Source organism: Balaenoptera musculus, chromosome 8, assembly GCF_009873245.2.
Source record: "Balaenoptera musculus isolate JJ_BM4_2016_0621 chromosome 8, mBalMus1.pri.v3, whole genome shotgun sequence".
Classification (NCBI taxonomy): domain Eukaryota; kingdom Metazoa; phylum Chordata; class Mammalia; order Artiodactyla; family Balaenopteridae; genus Balaenoptera; species Balaenoptera musculus.
In genome coordinates this window covers 65,818,156-65,835,263 of record NC_045792.1, presented here as the reverse complement: position 1 = coordinate 65,835,263, position 17,108 = coordinate 65,818,156, and the positions used below count along the sequence as shown (strand labels likewise).

At 42.0% G+C, this 17,108-nt stretch overlaps 1 protein-coding gene across 3 annotated transcripts in view; it reads right to left on the bottom strand.

Annotated features, from left to right (window-relative positions):
- Positions 1–17,108, bottom strand: part of PARVA (parvin alpha) — a 181,556-nt gene that overhangs the window by 37,959 nt on the left and 126,489 nt on the right. For all 3 annotated transcript variants that reach the window (XM_036861595.1, XM_036861596.1, XM_036861594.1), the window contains 2 exons: positions 10,922–11,062; positions 3,151–3,266 (listed from right to left, as the gene is read on the bottom strand). In XM_036861595.1, the coding sequence (XP_036717490.1) occupies positions 3,151–3,266; positions 10,922–11,062 (257 nt within the window). The remainder of the gene's footprint in view (positions 1–3,150; positions 3,267–10,921; positions 11,063–17,108) is intronic.

The window sequence follows — 17,108 nt, the reverse complement described above, 5'->3', positions numbered from 1 at the left end:
GTAGATGAACAGGTATGCAAGAACAGTTTTCCCCAGACAGTCCTCCTGGTTTATGCCTCAGGTTCCAGCTCAATTATTAGAGTAGGATCCCCTTTCCCTCTCAAATGTGTCATGGATAATTAATTACACGGTGGCCCCTTGCAGAGAGGAAGTGCTGAGTGCAGGACAGGAACAAGGACTTTCAGCTGAGAGGGTCAGGGAAACCTTCCAGGGGGAGGGGTTCTTGAACTGGAACTTAAAGGACAGCTAGGATTTGGCTGGACACAGAGGAGAGACCTCTTCAGTGGGAGGAATGGCCGGAGCAAAAAGGCAGAGTAGGAGAGCACAGGCGTGTTCAGGAGGCCGTTTGGAGCGGCAGTGGCTGCCCTTGGTCAATTGAGTGCTGGTCTGGAGTTTAAACCTCACTGTGTGGGCGTGGGAACCGATGAAGGAGTGCTGGCGTTCAGGAAGACCTTCTGATGGGGGTGAGGAGGGAGATGCATTTATCAGGTCCCTACACAATCAGTTACCAGACACTTGGAAGGCAGTCTGGGCAGGGCAAGAGGCTGTCAGAGCAAATCCGTCTTCCACAAAGACTGAGATGTGTCAAGAGGGATCCTCCAAGCATTAGTGTTTCAGCTGAAACCTGCCTTCTCGACCCTCCTGCCCGAACTTCCACAACCTTTTCTTCACATTCCCAATAGCCACGGAAACTAGCGTCCTTGCAAAATACTTTTACAGAAGGAAAGGTAGAGCTGGATAAAGGCCATGAGTGTATCTGGATTAGATTAAGAAGAATGAACTATCAAAGCAAAAAAGGAAGAAAAACATTAAAATACCATTTAAAAAAGATCTAGTGTGGATAAACCAGGACTATTTCCAAATTCAGCTTCAACATATGTAAAATTTTCACACCGGGCTACTGGAATCTGTGTCCTTGTCTTGCGAGGCTGTTTACAGACATCAAACCTCATCTTCAACTACATGCAGAATTAAATGCTGGTACACAGAATGGAAAAGAAATCTGGGTTCAGTGACACCTCACACAGCATCCTGATTCACTTCGATCCACTGTTCCCTAAAGAACTCTCTCTGTAGTTCAGTCAGTGTCTTACAGCCAATTCTGAGGCCTGCTTCTGTGCCTGTTTAACTTGATAAAGCAAAACACCCCATAAACCCTGACATGCCTTGATGCCATTTTATGTAATGCCTCCTCCTTTCTCCCTCACACGAACAAAACTGCCTGCAGTAGAAATTAAACCAGCAACAGCCTTCTGATGGCCTATAATTGAGCTCAAAATAAGGCATGAGACATGGGCTTGCAGTGCCCACTCTTTCCCCCCCAACCCTCGCAAACCCTGAATCATAGTTTTAAAAAATATAATGAAATGGATTCACACTTTATTGATTGGTAAAAAGTGACACAATAGAGCTGGCCTGGCTTCACTAGGAAGATGCATGTACCAGGATGCTCTGGGCTGGCCACATATTCACAAAATGCTTAGCACCATGCTTGACACGGCTGACAGCCCAATAAATGCAGCCAATTAGTCTCTTTCAGTCAGCTGCACTTAGTGTCGGAACCACACGTGTTCGCATTGACAAGGGGCTTCTGATAGCCCTCTCTGCTGCTTATGTATAGTCCTGTCTCCGGGCAGGCAGGGCCAAGGTGTCATCTTTCTATTATACCCCCTTGATGTTTAGCAAGTTAAGTACCCAGAAGGTGCTGGAAGAAATACTTTTTCATTAGGGCACGGCTGAGCAGCACCCCCATGTCCTCCTCCCCTCCCCCATTCACATCTGATCCCTGAAAGCTCAGCCCAAAGACCTTCTGTCCTGGAAGCTGGCCTGGCCTGGCCTCTCAGGCAAAGCCTACCTGCCCTCCAGGCTCTTCCTCACCAAGGGGTGGCAGAGTTGCCAGACAGAACCCTGGATAACCTTGGATAGCCAGGGAGCTGCTCATAAGGGACGCTCTCCCTTGCAGCATGTTTATGTGGAAAAGAACAGAAGCTAACAAAATGATGACCTTTTGCTCACGGGCATAAAGTTGGAAAATAAAATTGAATTTGAGTATCTAATGGGGTTAGGAGCAGAATGAGATAGTCACAGGGAGAGAGCATCCCCTCATTGTGGAAATCACACAGCCATGTATGAATGGAAATTCCATCCAACAATCTGGAAAAAATGACTTGAGATCCCAGCTGTGCTTCTCTGGGCAGGTGAAAATCGGCAGTGCCCTCAACACAGGCACGGCCTATCAGGGTCTCTCTCAAATACACACACGTACACATGCACAGATACTTGCCTCTTCTCAATAACTGTGCATTATTTGTTTAACCAAAAAATGATTCTCGGGCTTCCCTGGTGGCACAGTGGTTAAGAATCCGCCTGCCAATGCACGGGACACAGGTTCAAGTCCTGGTCCGGGAAGATCCCACATGCCATGGAGCAACTAAGCCCGTGTGCCACAACTACTGAGCCTGCACTCTAGAGCCCGTGCTCCACAACAAGAGAAGCCATTGCAATGAGAAGCCCACGCACTGCAATGAAGAGTAGCCCCCGCTCGCCGCAACTAGAGAAAGCCCACGCACAGCAATGAAGACCCAGTGCAGCCATAAATAAGTAAGTAAGTAAGTAAGTAAGTAAGGCAGCCCAAACAATCGACAACTCTACCAACGTTTAAAATCCACAGGCCTATGACCCCATGATCCCACTTCTGGGGCTCCATACTGTAGACACTGGAGCATGAGGCTGCATTAGTTTTAAAAAAAAGATTCTCCCTGGCTGGCAGGACACACACACACACACACAGGAATACATCTTCCCGATCCTACTACACAGACCTCACAAATATATACACCACACGCCCTCAAATATACATTACACAGGCACCCTCCCAAGGAAAGCATGTAAACCCCAGGCACACGTCCCACACAAGCCTGTCCCAGACAGAAGCACACGCTCTTCCACCCTTTGCACACATATCAGGGATAAGCCCACATGCATCAGAAAGCTCACTCACATGCCTCCCAGCATACGGCACACCCAGACACACTCAGCATTCATTCAGCGTTCCTTCTAGCAAGCTACCCAGTGTGCCTTAGCTCTCACAGGAGCTTAGTCCCCACACCCCTTTAAGGGCGCAGATGTTTTTAGTGGTTTCTAACTTACCTGGACCACAACCACTTGGATGGAAACATGATCTGGGAGTCGGATTGGTGCCCGGAAATACTGGGACAGAGCAACCAGCAGATGCAAGATGGCTACCAGGCTCTTGGCATGAACAGCTGAAATAAAAGATGATTTATAAATTAGAGAATCTTCTTCTAGGTTCTTGGCAGATATAAGCAAATATCCAGAGTGTAGCAGTATCACACCCAGTGCCCCTTTCATCCCACCCCTGTGGGTCAGGGGACACTCTTGGTCATCACGGGCCTCACCCTGGGACCCCTCGGTTCTCAGCCAGGTCCCGTGGATCTGCTTCTTAGACCATGTCATTGCTGGACGGCAAAGCAGTGCTTCTCCACTCTAATCCAAGGTTCCCATCGGGACCCTGGCAACAGCTGAACTCTGAGTTCAGGTCAGCCCTCTGCCACCCCCATGTTCTTGTTCACTCTATGCTGATAACCATAAGCATGTCTGCTGAACCCCCTCTCCCTTCCCATCTGACTGTGAACTCTGTAGGTTATCACCACTACCCTTGTCCCAAGGCTCTACACAAAGCAGGCCCTCAATCAATGGACACTGAGTCAGGACACTGGATCCCCTCCTTTGTTCAGGGCTTTAAGACCCCTGGAGGAAGGCATGAGAGACATCTAAAGGACTCTGTTGCTCTCTTGAGTGCCATATATAGTCAGTGCAGGCAATGCCCTCTGGGCAATAGCTGGGAGGGGATGTTCATGACCCACGTGGCTTCTATAGCTGAGCTGTGTGCTGGATGTTAGGTCATTTATGCTGGAGAAGTCTGGGCAACTACTGAGTTGTAGTTTTCTCAGTAGATGAGAGGAGAAAAAGACTGTGATGTAACAGGCACACACGTGTTGGCCGACGGGAGCTTCAGTTCTGACTTGACAACTCTACCATTTATTTACTGAGTATATGACCTTAGGTAGGCCACTTAAGGTCCCTGAGCCTCAGCCTGCTCAACCTCACACATGGGGAGAACAGTACCCATGCAGAAATATGGGTAGTAAGAATTTCCAGACATAATGTTGGCAAAGCTCCTAGTACATAGCAATGCCTAGGCATGATTGATATTTTCTATTATCACTTATGAGAAAGTACCTGGCATCTAGGCAATTAAACCATGTCAACTTTCTCCCCTTTCTTTCATAAAAGGGAAGAGTCCCCAGATACTTTACCTGCCTTCACAGTCCTACCAGCGTTATGGCTTTCATTACAGGGGGCATTTAAGGAAAGAGCAAAAAATTGTCCATTTTGTGTAGTTAGCATGAACTGGGCCCATTATTAGGGTGTCATTCTGTCTGCCCTGGGATCAATGAATCTACTCTAACAGAAGCTTTGAGAAATCACCAAGAAAAGGAAATGATTCAGACAATCCTTGGGAACCCACTAGAGTTTCCTGTTATCACTGCTGCTTCAAAGAAGGTTTTCCACTGACCATGAACAGCAGCTCAATACCACCATCAAATAGCAGATGAACTGCTCCTAACTCGTAGCCTTCCAGAAGAAGTTTTTACTTCTGGGCTTTTGGGCTTTGTCAACTAAGTGTCACCCACAGTTATAGCCTCAAAAAAGGCACCTGGCGTGGACTGACCCACTGACATGATGGACAGAGGCAAAAACCGGGTTTGCTCTTCTGGTCAGAACTGCCACTGCATCAGTCCCATCACTGAGGGTTGTAAGGATTGTTGCTACCTCTCCCCTTTAATGACAAAACATAATGCTGGAAAAGCAGTGGTCAGAAAGGTTGTTCTCACACGCTGGTGACATTGTATGTTACCTTGACTGTCTTTGTAAGCAAAGTAGAGCTATGTGGTAGGCACCATACAGATGTCAGACTCTTTCAATGAGTGCTCTGTCCTCCTGGGTATTTTTTCAAGAGAAATAATTACACAGTTTCTTTCTCTCTCTCTCTCTCTCTCACAGACATACATGTTATGTATAAAAAGATGTTAATTAATAAATGCTGGAGAGGGTGTAGAGAAAAGGGAACCCTCCTACACCATTGGTGGGAATGTAAACTGGTGCCATCACTATGGAGAACAGTATGGAGGTTCCTCAAAAACCTAAATATGGAGTTGCCATATGATCCTGCAATCCCATTCCTGGACATTTATCCGGACAAAACTATAATTTGAAAAGATACATACACCCCTATATTCATAGCAGCACTATTTACAATAGTCAAGACATGGAAACAACCTAAATGCATATCAATAGATGAATGGATAAAAAAGATATAGTGTGTGTGTGTGTGTGTGTGTGTACATACACACACACACACACACACAATGGAATACTACTCATCCATAAAAAAGAATGAAATAATGCCATTTGCAGCAACATGGCTGGACCTAGAGATTGTCATACTAAGTGAAGTCAGAAAGAGAAAGACGAACACCATACGATATTACTTATATGTGGTATCTAAAATATGACACAAATGAACTTATCTAAGAAACAGAAACAGACTCACAGACTTAGAGAACAGACTTGTGGTTGCCAAGGGGGAGGGTGGGTAGGGGAGGGATGGATTGGGAGTTTGGGATTAGCATATGCAAATTATTATATATAGAATGGATAAACAACAAAGTCGTACTGTATAGCACAGGGAACTATATTTGATATCCTGTAATAAACCATAATGGAAAAGAAAAAAAAAGATGTTAATTATTGTGTAATATATTATCATTAAAAAAAACCTCTGGGGCTTCTCTGGTGGCGCAGTGGTTGAGAATCTGCCTGCCAATGCGGGGAACATGGGTTCGAGCCCTGGTCTGGGAAGATCCCACATGCTGTGGAGCAACTAGGCCCGTGAGCCACAACTACTGAGCCTGCGCGTCTGGAGCCTGTGCTCCGCAACAAGAGAGGGCGCGACAGTGAGAGGCCCGCGCACCGCGATGAAGTGGCCCCCGCTCGCCACAACTAGAGAAAGCCGTCGCACAGAAACGAAGACCCAACACAGCCAAAAATAAATAAATTAATTAATTAAAAAAAAAATCTGAAACACGTATATCCAAATGAAAGACGATGGTTGACCAGTGGTTTTCAAATTTTTAAAAATTAAGCAGAGAAATCCTTTGTTCTAAAAACCATTAGGCAAACCTGATAAAAAACAGTGCAACTGCTCTGGTCCCTTTGTCCTAACTACAGCCTGCCCACAGCTGCTTCTCTTCTCCTCAATGATGCCTGAGTTTTTCCTTGCAAATCCCTAGGTTGGGCCAAGCATGGTTTAATAGTCACTGCTTTAATAAATTATGGTACATTCACATGAAATAGTTTGCATGCACTGAAAATCATTAAGACAATGTAGCTATAAATATTAATAATATAATGTTAAAGAGAACTAGAATAATGTAAATATATACATTCATGGATTTATGCATATATAAATACACATATATTTGTATATATATACACATATATACATATATATATAAATATACATACACATGCACATACATACACAAATATGCACACACACACAAACATGTACTTGTGGCCAAGACTTGGAAAGTTAAAAAAAAAAAAAAGAAAATAGTTATGCTATAGTTGATTTCTTTTTTTTCCTGTTTCAAATGTTTCTTTCGAATAAAGACATGTTATCTTTTCAATTAAGAAAACTTCTAACTACCTTTGCGTATCTGGGCACTCTCATCATTGCCATCTCTCAGCACATCTCCTGGGAGTCTTCTCCCTGATGCCAGGCAGAATCCAGGGCCACTGTGCTCCTGCACTCCAGTCAGGATGAAAACATGCAGAATGACAGCAGGGGTGAGAAGTCAAGACTCCGCTGTATAAACTGGGCCCTGCAGCCACTGTGCCAAGAGGGTCACTCCAGTGCTGGGAGACCATTTCAAAGGAGCTGTTGAGTTAGAAGCAGTCCTCCAAACTTGAATTGTGGTGGAAACAGAAACTGGTACAATTTTGGGGTAGACAATTTGAAAATATGTGATAGGACCTTAAAATGTACATATTCTTTGGCCCTAAACTACCACTCCTAGGTATTCATCCTTAAGAAGTAATTATGTCTATGAGCAGAAAGAACTCATCAGGCTGTATTGATATTAGTGAAAAAATGGGAAAAAATCTTAAAATCTTTCGTTAGTTCAGTAAATTATGATATACCCAATCTATGTCATAGAATATTAAAAGTGACATATAGAAGGATGATCTGTAAAGCTATACATCTTCTAAATAATATATACAGGTTGATACCATCTTCATAAAAATAAGAAAATATATTTTATATATAAAGTATATACACACATTTTATTCATTTACTGATATAATTATTTCTTACACACACACACACACACACACACACACACACACGACCTGAAGGAACACACCATAAGGCTGACAATGCCTGTATCTGATGGGCAGCTCATGAGGGTAGTATGTGTGGGCTTGGTACACAGGCTCTGCAGCCAGACTCTCTGGGTCTCATTCCTGGCTCCATCACTCCCCCCTCCCCCCAACCCCATGTGACCTTGGACAATGACACTTCTTTAGCAAATAGTATTGTGCTTAATATTGCCAGTCACTATACCAGGTTTTAGGGATTTAGCAGTAAAGAGACAAAAATCGTTGCTCTCAGGAAGCTTACACTCACTGTTTCTTAACTTCCCTATGCCTTGACTTTCCCATCTGTAAAATGGGGACAGTAAAGTTCTTACCTCAGATGGTTGAATGAGGATTGCAAGGATCAAAATAGGTAAAATGTTTAGATTAGTACAAGGCATACAAGCACCATAAATACGTTAGATGTTATTTAAATCTCTTTTAATTCATCTGTATTTTCTAAGTTTTCAATAATGAAAATTATTGTTGCTAATAAAAAAGAAAAATAGAAAAGGAAGAACTCCCTAAAACCCTGGATCAAGGACCTTGGGAACTCAGCAGCTGTCTCTGCCACCCTTTTCCTGAGTGGAAAGATGACACGATGTCCCCAGAAACAGCCAGGGAAGATAATCGAGAGAGGAGGTGTCGGAGCCTGCCCTGGAGTTGCGCCTGCTGCACTCCTTATCACAGAAACCACTGCTGCCTGAAGCCCTGAGACATCGCGGGGAGCTGGCCACTGAGATAATTATTGCCTCTGACCTAGTAATTCCTCTCAGTTCTAAAAATCTATCTGACGAGAGTAATTCAAGAGAAGCAAAAAGAGTCACAACATAACATTTAACTCGGCCCTGTCTGATATTATCAATAAGCTGAAAAACGTCCTAAAAGAATCAATGTCAGCATAGGGTTTAAGTTAACTATGGAATATCTACCCCAGGAAATAGAGCAGCTATCAAAAATTATAACTACAAAGACCACATGTGAATATAGAAGATGTGTATGATGTAATCTTAAGACAAAGTGAGTTTGTATATGCCTTCATCAAGTAAAAATAAGAAAAAATATGCATTGATGTGGACGGTAATGCAAAAAAACAAAAACAGCCAGATGAGAGTGGTAATACGGGTGATTATTTCACTCCTACACATTTCCCCATAAGAAATGAAAGTGAATGCAAACCCAAAACAAATCATTCGAAGCCACTGAAGACAACTGTTCTGATGTGGCTTTAAAAAATTCCATTCTTAAGGCAGGCAAAATGGTTTGGGGGTGGGGAAGATGGGATGAAGAACGTTTCAGATCAAGGAAATATCTTCCAGAAACGGTTCTAGAAAGGTGGGAATATTGTGGCCCATTTAAATGAGGCCAGTGTATGGATGACGAAGAGAAGCTGAGAAAGCATGAAGTATATGTGTGGCTGGAGAGGTAGGTGGGAGACCGATCAGATGTTACGGGTTGATTTGCGACCCCCAGCCTCAAATTCATATGTTATGTCCTAACCTCCAGTCCCTCTGAATGTGACCTTATTTGTAAAATCATTGCAGACGTGATTAGTTAAGGTGAGGTCATATTGGAGTAGGGTGGGCCCCTAATCCAATATGACAAGTGTCCTTATAAAAAAGGGAAAATTTGGACACAGAGACATGCATAGAAGGAAGATGATGTGAAGAAATACAGCAAGACATTAGCCCTCTGAGAGCTAAGGAGAGAGGCCTGTAACAGATCCTTCCCGTGCAGCCCTCAGAAGGAACCAACCTACCAACACCTTCATTTCAGACTTGTGGCTTCCAGGACTGGGAGCAAATAAATTTCTGTTGTCTAAAAACAAACAAAACAAAACAATTCCTTCTTCCTATTTCCCAAATTGGGTTCCATGATAAATGAAAAGGTGTTTTGAAACAACAAGGTCTTACTGTATAGCACAGGGAACTATATTCAATATTCTATGATAAACCATAATGGAAAAGAATTTTTAAAAGAATGTGTATATATGTATAACTGAATCACTTTGCTGTACAGCAGAAATTAACAGAACATTAGATGGTAAATCAACTATACTTCAATTTAAAAAAAAAGAAAGATAAAAGGGGTTTTGTTTTGGAGTGGTATATAGAGATGGTCCATACTCAAGGGAGTGGGAAATAGGATCAAACAAAACTAAGCAGAGGTCACCATCAGAGGACTTTAATGCTTATTACTATTATGGACTTCCAGAATGCAGATACATTTCCCAAACTAGTGATCAGCCCCCTTTTCCCTCCCCCACTGAACACTATTAGCATTCCTGGGACACGGGGCAGCATCTAGGGCCCAGAGCCGTGGCCTCCCCTCCTCCCGCCCTCAGGTGTCTCCTCTGCTCCACAGAGGATGCCCTGTTCCCAGCGTGCTGCTAGAGGCAGCTTTTCACGCTGTGCAAGCAAAGGTGTCATTGTGCTGAAGGAGGTGCTTGGCGTCTTGCCTCCGATGGCGGGTATTAGGAACCTGCTGAAGAGATTGCCATTGGCAGCTGCTTGGGTCTCTTAACTTGGAAAGCTGAAGATTCCCTTTTCTTTCCCAAGTCTGAAAGGTGGTTTTTTTTTTTTTTTTTGGTGGGCGGGGAGATGTCCATTTTAAGCTGTATACATCAGATGCAATAAGATATAATACTCAACCCCTTAATACTTAAAGGCAGGAAACACAATCTCAGTCATTTTATAAATCTAAATTCATATTTTTATCTACTACAAGGAACAGAACAACTTTGGGCTCCCGATGGGAAACAGGTTGTTGCTACTGGATTCGCCCAAATCTGCTGATTTCATGTTGACTCTGATATGGACTCAATTAAGTCCATATTAGCCAGGCCCTTGAGGCAGCAAAAGAATGAACAGTTTATACTTTCTGAGATTCTTGAGCTATACTAGCACGAAAACCTGAATTTAAAAATCCTATCCCATTGCCTATGCTCTTAGCCATATCTTTGCTCCCTCTGGGCAGTAAGGGGGTGAGAGGAAGGGCGTGGGCACTGGAACAGACCCAAGTCCTTGCTCCCCGCTTCTCAGCTGCCTGAACTAGGCATCTCCACTTCCCAGAGCTTCAACAAGCTGGAGACAGGAGCTTTTTCAAAAGGTTGTGCTGAGACTCAGAAGCAGCTCAATGAATAGGAGCTTCCTTCCCCACCAATCTCACATGAGGTTCCTACAGAGAGCCTTTTACAGAAAAGGCACACTAGATTTTGACATTTTGCTATTTTTCTCAGCTTTCCTTAGATGTGGATGATGAGCTTCCTTTCTAAGGAAAGGCATATCTCGCTCAGAGATAAATGAGTTTGCACCCATCCGGGGCCTCCCAGCTTATGATGCAGCTTCCTGGGGAAACTCCACGGTAGGAACCACAGGTGTCATGTAACAGTCCCATCTTCCTTTGCAAAACTCACTGTCTACATTCCACTTGATGCTCCTGGGAGGAAGTTTCAGGGTTTCATTGATCTTCTCCAGGACAGTCTGCAGCTTTTGCTTCTGGGCAATCTCTGACTGGGTGACCTCAGCGACGTTCAGCTTCTCACTCTCAAGTTTCTCTAGGGTGACAAGGGAAAAGAGAACAGCTGTTACTTTTGCCACAGACAGACCTAACCCACGCACTCACACATTCACTCACTCACTCACCATATTGAGCACTTAGTATGTGAGGGACGCTGCTCTCCTCTCCTCGTCTGGTGGTGGCACTGGTGGTGCCAGTATGTATTGTGAAAACCTTGTGATTGTGTCTTGAATCCCCAAATTATAAGATCCCAGGATCATAGAAGGAGGGCATTTAACCCAGCTTGTCATATTTGAGCTCTTTTCCCTCATTCTGAGGTTTTCCCTCTTCTTTTCACCTCTGTCTTCTTCTCCAAAGACATTCCTGTGCCCTGACTGGAAAGCCTTCATTGCTTGTCTGGGCAGTGGTCAAGTCCTTATCCAAGGTGTTTTGAACACTCCTGTAGTACAATATGTGTCCTGTTGAATCATATTTATGTTTTAAGAACCTTCTTTCCTTTTAAACCCACCTGGAAGGTAACTAATTTGATGTGTCCTATTTCACTAATTCTAATGCACACAACTTTTCACATTTTAACATCCCTGAAATCAGGCTGTGTCTTAAAATTGATGGCATCCTACAACTACCGACAGCCAGGTGGAAGGTATAAGAGTTATCACTGCTTCCATGTGTGTGAACTTGGTCATAGCTCTTCATAGTGTGGTCACTTCCATGTCTCAAAAAGCCTACAAGATGCTGTACGGCAGAAATTAACACAACATTGTAAATCAACTATACTTCAATAAAATAAATTTTAAAAGAGCCTATAAGAGCAATTTCAAAAAGTAGAACATAAAAATTCTAAGCAATAAGAAAGCATTGGGTAATAGTTTAATTGAAGTACTTTTTTCTCTTTGAGTGGTACTTATACTGGTATGTTTTAAAATCAATGGTTCTGGATTGGTTCAAGATGGCGGAGAAGAAGGACATGCACTCACTCCTTCTTGAGAGAGCACTGGAATCACAACTAACTACTGAAAAATCATTGACAGGAAAACACTGGACCTCACCAAAAAAATAACCCACATCCAAAGACAAAGGAGAAGCCACAGTGAGATGGTAGGAGGGGTGCAATCACAATAAAATCAAATCCCATAACCGCTGGGTGGGTGACTCACAAACTGGAGAACAATTATACCACAGAAGTCCACCCACTGGAGTGAAGGTTCTGAGCCCCACGTCAAGCTTCCCAACCTGGGGGTCCAGCAACGGCAGGAGGCATTCCCAGAGAACCAGACTTTGAAGGCTAGTGGGATTTGATTGCAGGACTTCGACAAGACTGGGGGAAACAGAGACTCCACTCTTGGAGGGCACACACAAAGTAGTGTGTGCATCAGGACCCAGGGGAAGGAGCAGTGACCCCATAGGAGACTGAACCAGACCTACCTGCTAGTGTTGGAGGGTCTCCTGCAGAGGCAGGGGGTGGCTGTGGCTCACCATGGGGACAAGGACACTGGCAGCAGAAGTTCTGGGAAGTACTCCTTGGCATTAGCCTGCCCGGGGTCCGCCATTAGCCCCACCGAAGAGCCTATAGGCTCTAGTGCTGGGTTGCCTCAGGCCAAACAACCAACAGGGAGGGAACTCAGCCCCACCCATCAGCAAAAAAGCAGATTAAAGTTTTACTGAGCTCTGCCCACCAGAGCAACACCCAGCTCTACCCACCACCAGTCCCTTCCATCAGGAAGCTTGCACAAGCCTCTTAGATAGCCTCATGAGCAGAGGGCAGACAGCAGAAGCAAGAAGAACTACAATCCTGCAGCCTGTGGAACGAAAACCACATTTGCAGAAAGACAGACAAAATGAAAACGCAGAGGACTATGTACCAGATGAAGGAACAAGATAAAACCCCATAAAAACAACTAAATGAAGTGGCGATAGGCAACCTTTCAAAAAAAGAATCCAAAATAATAATAGTGAAGATGATCCAGGACCTTGGAAAAAGAATGGAGGCAAAGATCGAGAAGATGCAAAAAATGTTTAACAAAGACCTGGAAGAACTGAAGAACAAACACCTAGAATAATTAAAGAACAAACAAACAGAGATGAACAATACAATAACTGAAATGAAAAATACACTAGAAGGAATCAATAGCAGAATAACTAAGGCAGAAGAATGGATAAGTGACCTGAAAGAAAGAATGGTGGAATTCACTGCCATGGAACAGAATAAAGAAAAAAGAGTGAAAAGGAATGAGGACAGTCTAAGAGACCTCTGGGACAACATTCAATGCACCAACATTCACATTATAGGGGTGTCAGAAGGAGAAGAGAGAGAGAAAAGACCCGAGAAAATATTTGAAGAGATTATAGTCGAAAATTTCCCTAACATGGGAAAGGAAATAGCCACTCAAGTCCAGGAAGTGCAGAGAACCAGGCAGGATAAACCCAAGGAGAAACACGCCAAGACACATAGTAATCAAATTGGCAAAAATTAAAGACAAAGAAAAATTATTAAAAGCAACAAGGGAAAAATGACAAATAACATAGAAGGGAACTCCCATAAGGTTAACAGCTGATTTCTTAGCAGAAACTCTACAAGCCACAAGGGAGAGGCACAATATATTTAAAGTGATGAAAGGGAAGAACCCACAACCAAGATTACTCTACCCGGCAAGGATCTCATTCAGATTCGAAGGAGAAATCAAAAGCTTTACACACAAGCAAAAGCTAAAAGAATTCAGCATCACCAAACCAGCTCTACAACAAATGCTAAAGGAACTTCTCTAAGTGGGAAACACAAGAGAAGAAAAAGACCTACAAAAACTCAAAACAATTAAGAAAATGGTAATAGGAACATACATATCAATAATTACATTAAATGTGAATGGATTAAATACTCCAACCAAAAGACACAGGCTTGCTGAATGGATACAAAAACAAGACCCGCATATATGCTGTCTAAAAGAGACCCACTTCAGACCTAGGGACGCATACAGGCTGAAAGTCAGGGGATGGAAAAAGATATTCCATGCAAATGGAAATCAAAAGAAAGCTGGAGCAGCAATACTCATATCAGATAAAATAGACTTTAAAATAAGGAATGTTACAAGAGACAAGGAAGGACACTACATAATGATCAAGGGATCAATCCAAGAAGAAGATATAACAATTATAAGTATATATGCACCCAACACAGGAGCACCTCAATACATAAGGCAAATGCTAACAGCCATAAAAGAGAAAATTGACAGTAACACAATAATAGTGGGGGGCTTTAACACCAATGGACAGATCACCCAGACAGAAAATTAATAATGAAACACAAGCTTTAAATGACACAATAGACCAGATAGATTTAATTGATATTTATAGGACATTCCATCTGAAAACAGCAGATTACACTTTCTTCTCAAGTGCACATGAAACATTCTCCAGGATAGATCACATCTTGGGTCACAAATCAAGCCTCAGTAAATTTTAAAAAACTGTAATCATATCAAGCATCTTTTCCGACCACAACACTATGAGATTAGAAATAAATTACAGTGAAAAAAACGTAAAAAAACACAAACACATGGAGGCTAAACAATATGTTACTAAATAACCAAGAGATCACTGGAGAAATCAAAGAGGAAATCAAAAAATACCTAGAGACAAATGACAATGAAAACACGATGATCCAAAACCTATGGGATGTAGCAAAAGCAGTTCTAAGAGGGAAGTTTATAGCAATACAATCCTACCTCAAGAAACAAGAAAAACTTCAAATAAACAATCTAAACTTACACCTAAAGGAACTAGAGAATAAAGAACAAACAAAACCCAAAGTTAGTAGAAGGAAAGAAATCATAAAGATCAGAGCAGAAATAAATGAAATGGAAACAAAGAAAAAATAGCAAAGAGCAATAAAATTACAAGCTGGTTCTTAGAGAAGATAAACAAAATTGATAAACCTTTAGCCAGACTCATCAAGAAAAAGAGGGGGAGGACTCAAATCAATAAAATTAGAAATGAAAAAGGAGAAGTTACAACAGACACTGCAGAAATACAAAGCATCCTAAGAGACTACCACAAGCAACTCTATGCCAATAAAATGGACAACCTGGAAGAAATGGACCAATACTTAGAGAGGTATAACCTTCCAACACTGAACTAGGAAGAACTAGAAAATATGAACAGACCAATCACAAGTAATGAAATTGAAACTGTGATTAAAAATCTTCCAACAAACAAAAGTCCAGGACCAAATGGCTTCACAGGTGAATTTTATCAAACAGCTAGAGAAGAACTAACACCCATCCTTCTCAAACTCTTCCAAAAAATTGCAGAGGAAGGAACACTCCCAAGCTCATTCTTTGAGGCCACCAACACCCTGGTACCAAAACCAGACAAAGATACTACAAAAGAAGAAAATTACAGACCAATATCACTGATGAATATAGATGCAAGAATCCTCAACAAAATACCAGCAAACAGAATCCAACAGCACATTAAAAGGATCATACACCATGATCAAGTGGGATTTATCCCAGGGATGAAAGGATTCTTCAATATATGCAAATCAATCAATGTGATACACCATATGAACAAATTGAAGAATAAAAACCATATGATCATCTCAAAAGCAAAAGCTTTTTCTGCATCTCTATGTCCACTTTTCTCCAGAAAGTGGGCATAGAGGGAACCTACCTCAACATAATAAAGCCCATATATGACAAACCCACAGCAAACATCATTCTCAATTGTGAAAAACTGAAAGCATTTCAGGAACAAGACAGGAACAAGAGAAGGATGTCCACTCTAGCCACTATTATTCAACATAGTTTTGAAAGTCCTAGCCACAGCAGTCAGAGAAGAAAAAGAAATAAAAGGAATACAAATTGGAAAAGAAGAAGTAAAACTGTCCCTGTTTGCAGATGACATGACACTATACATAGAGAATCCTAAAGATGCCACCAGAAAACTACTAGAGCTAGTCAATGAATCTGGTAAAGTTGCAGGATATGAAATTAATGCACAGAAATCTCTTGCATTCCTATACACTAACAACAAAATATCAGAAAGAGAAATTAAGGAAACAATCCCATTCACCACGGCAACAAAAAGAACAAAATACCTAGGAATAAACCTACCTAAGGAGGTAAAAGACCTGTACTCAGAAAACTATAAGACACTGATGAAAGAAATCAAAGACGACACAAACAGATGGAGACATATACCATGTTCTTGCATTGGAAGAATCAATATTGTGAAAATAACTACACTACCCAAAGCAATCTACAGATTCAGTGCAATCCCTATCAAATTACCAATGGCATTTTTTACAGAACTAGACCAAAAAATCTTAAAATTTGTATGGAGACACAAAAGACCCTGAAGAGCCAAAGCGGTCTTGAGGGAAAAAAACGGAGCTGGAGGAATCGGTCTCCCTGACTTCAGACTATACTACAAAGCTACAGTAATCAAGACAACATGGTACTGGCACAAAAACAGAAATATAGATCAATGGAACAGGATAGAAAGCCCAGAGATAAACCCACGCACCTATGGTCGACTAATCTATGACAAAGGAGGCAAAGATATACAATGGAGAAAAGAAGTCTCTTCAATAAATGGTGCTGGGAAAACTGGATAGCTACATGTAAAAGAATGAAATTAGAACACTCCCTAACACCATACACAAAAATAAACTCGAAATGGATTAAAGACCTAAATGTAAGACAGGACACTACAAAACTCTTAGAGGGAAACATAGGAAGAACACTCTTTGACATAAATCACAGCAAGATCTTTTTTGACCCACCTCCTAGAGTCATGAAAATAAAAACAAAAATAAACAAATGGGACCTAATGAAACTTAAAAGCTTTTGCACAGCAAAGGAAACTACAAACAAAACGAAATTACAACCCTCAGAATGGGAGAAAATTTTTGCAAATGAATCAATGGACAAAGGATTAATCTCCAAAATATATAAACAGCTCATGCAGCTCAATATTAAAAAAACAAACAACCCAATCAAAAAATGGGCAGAAGATCTAAGTATACATTTCTCCAGGAAGACATACAGATGGCCAAGAGGCACATGAAAAGCTGTTCAACATCA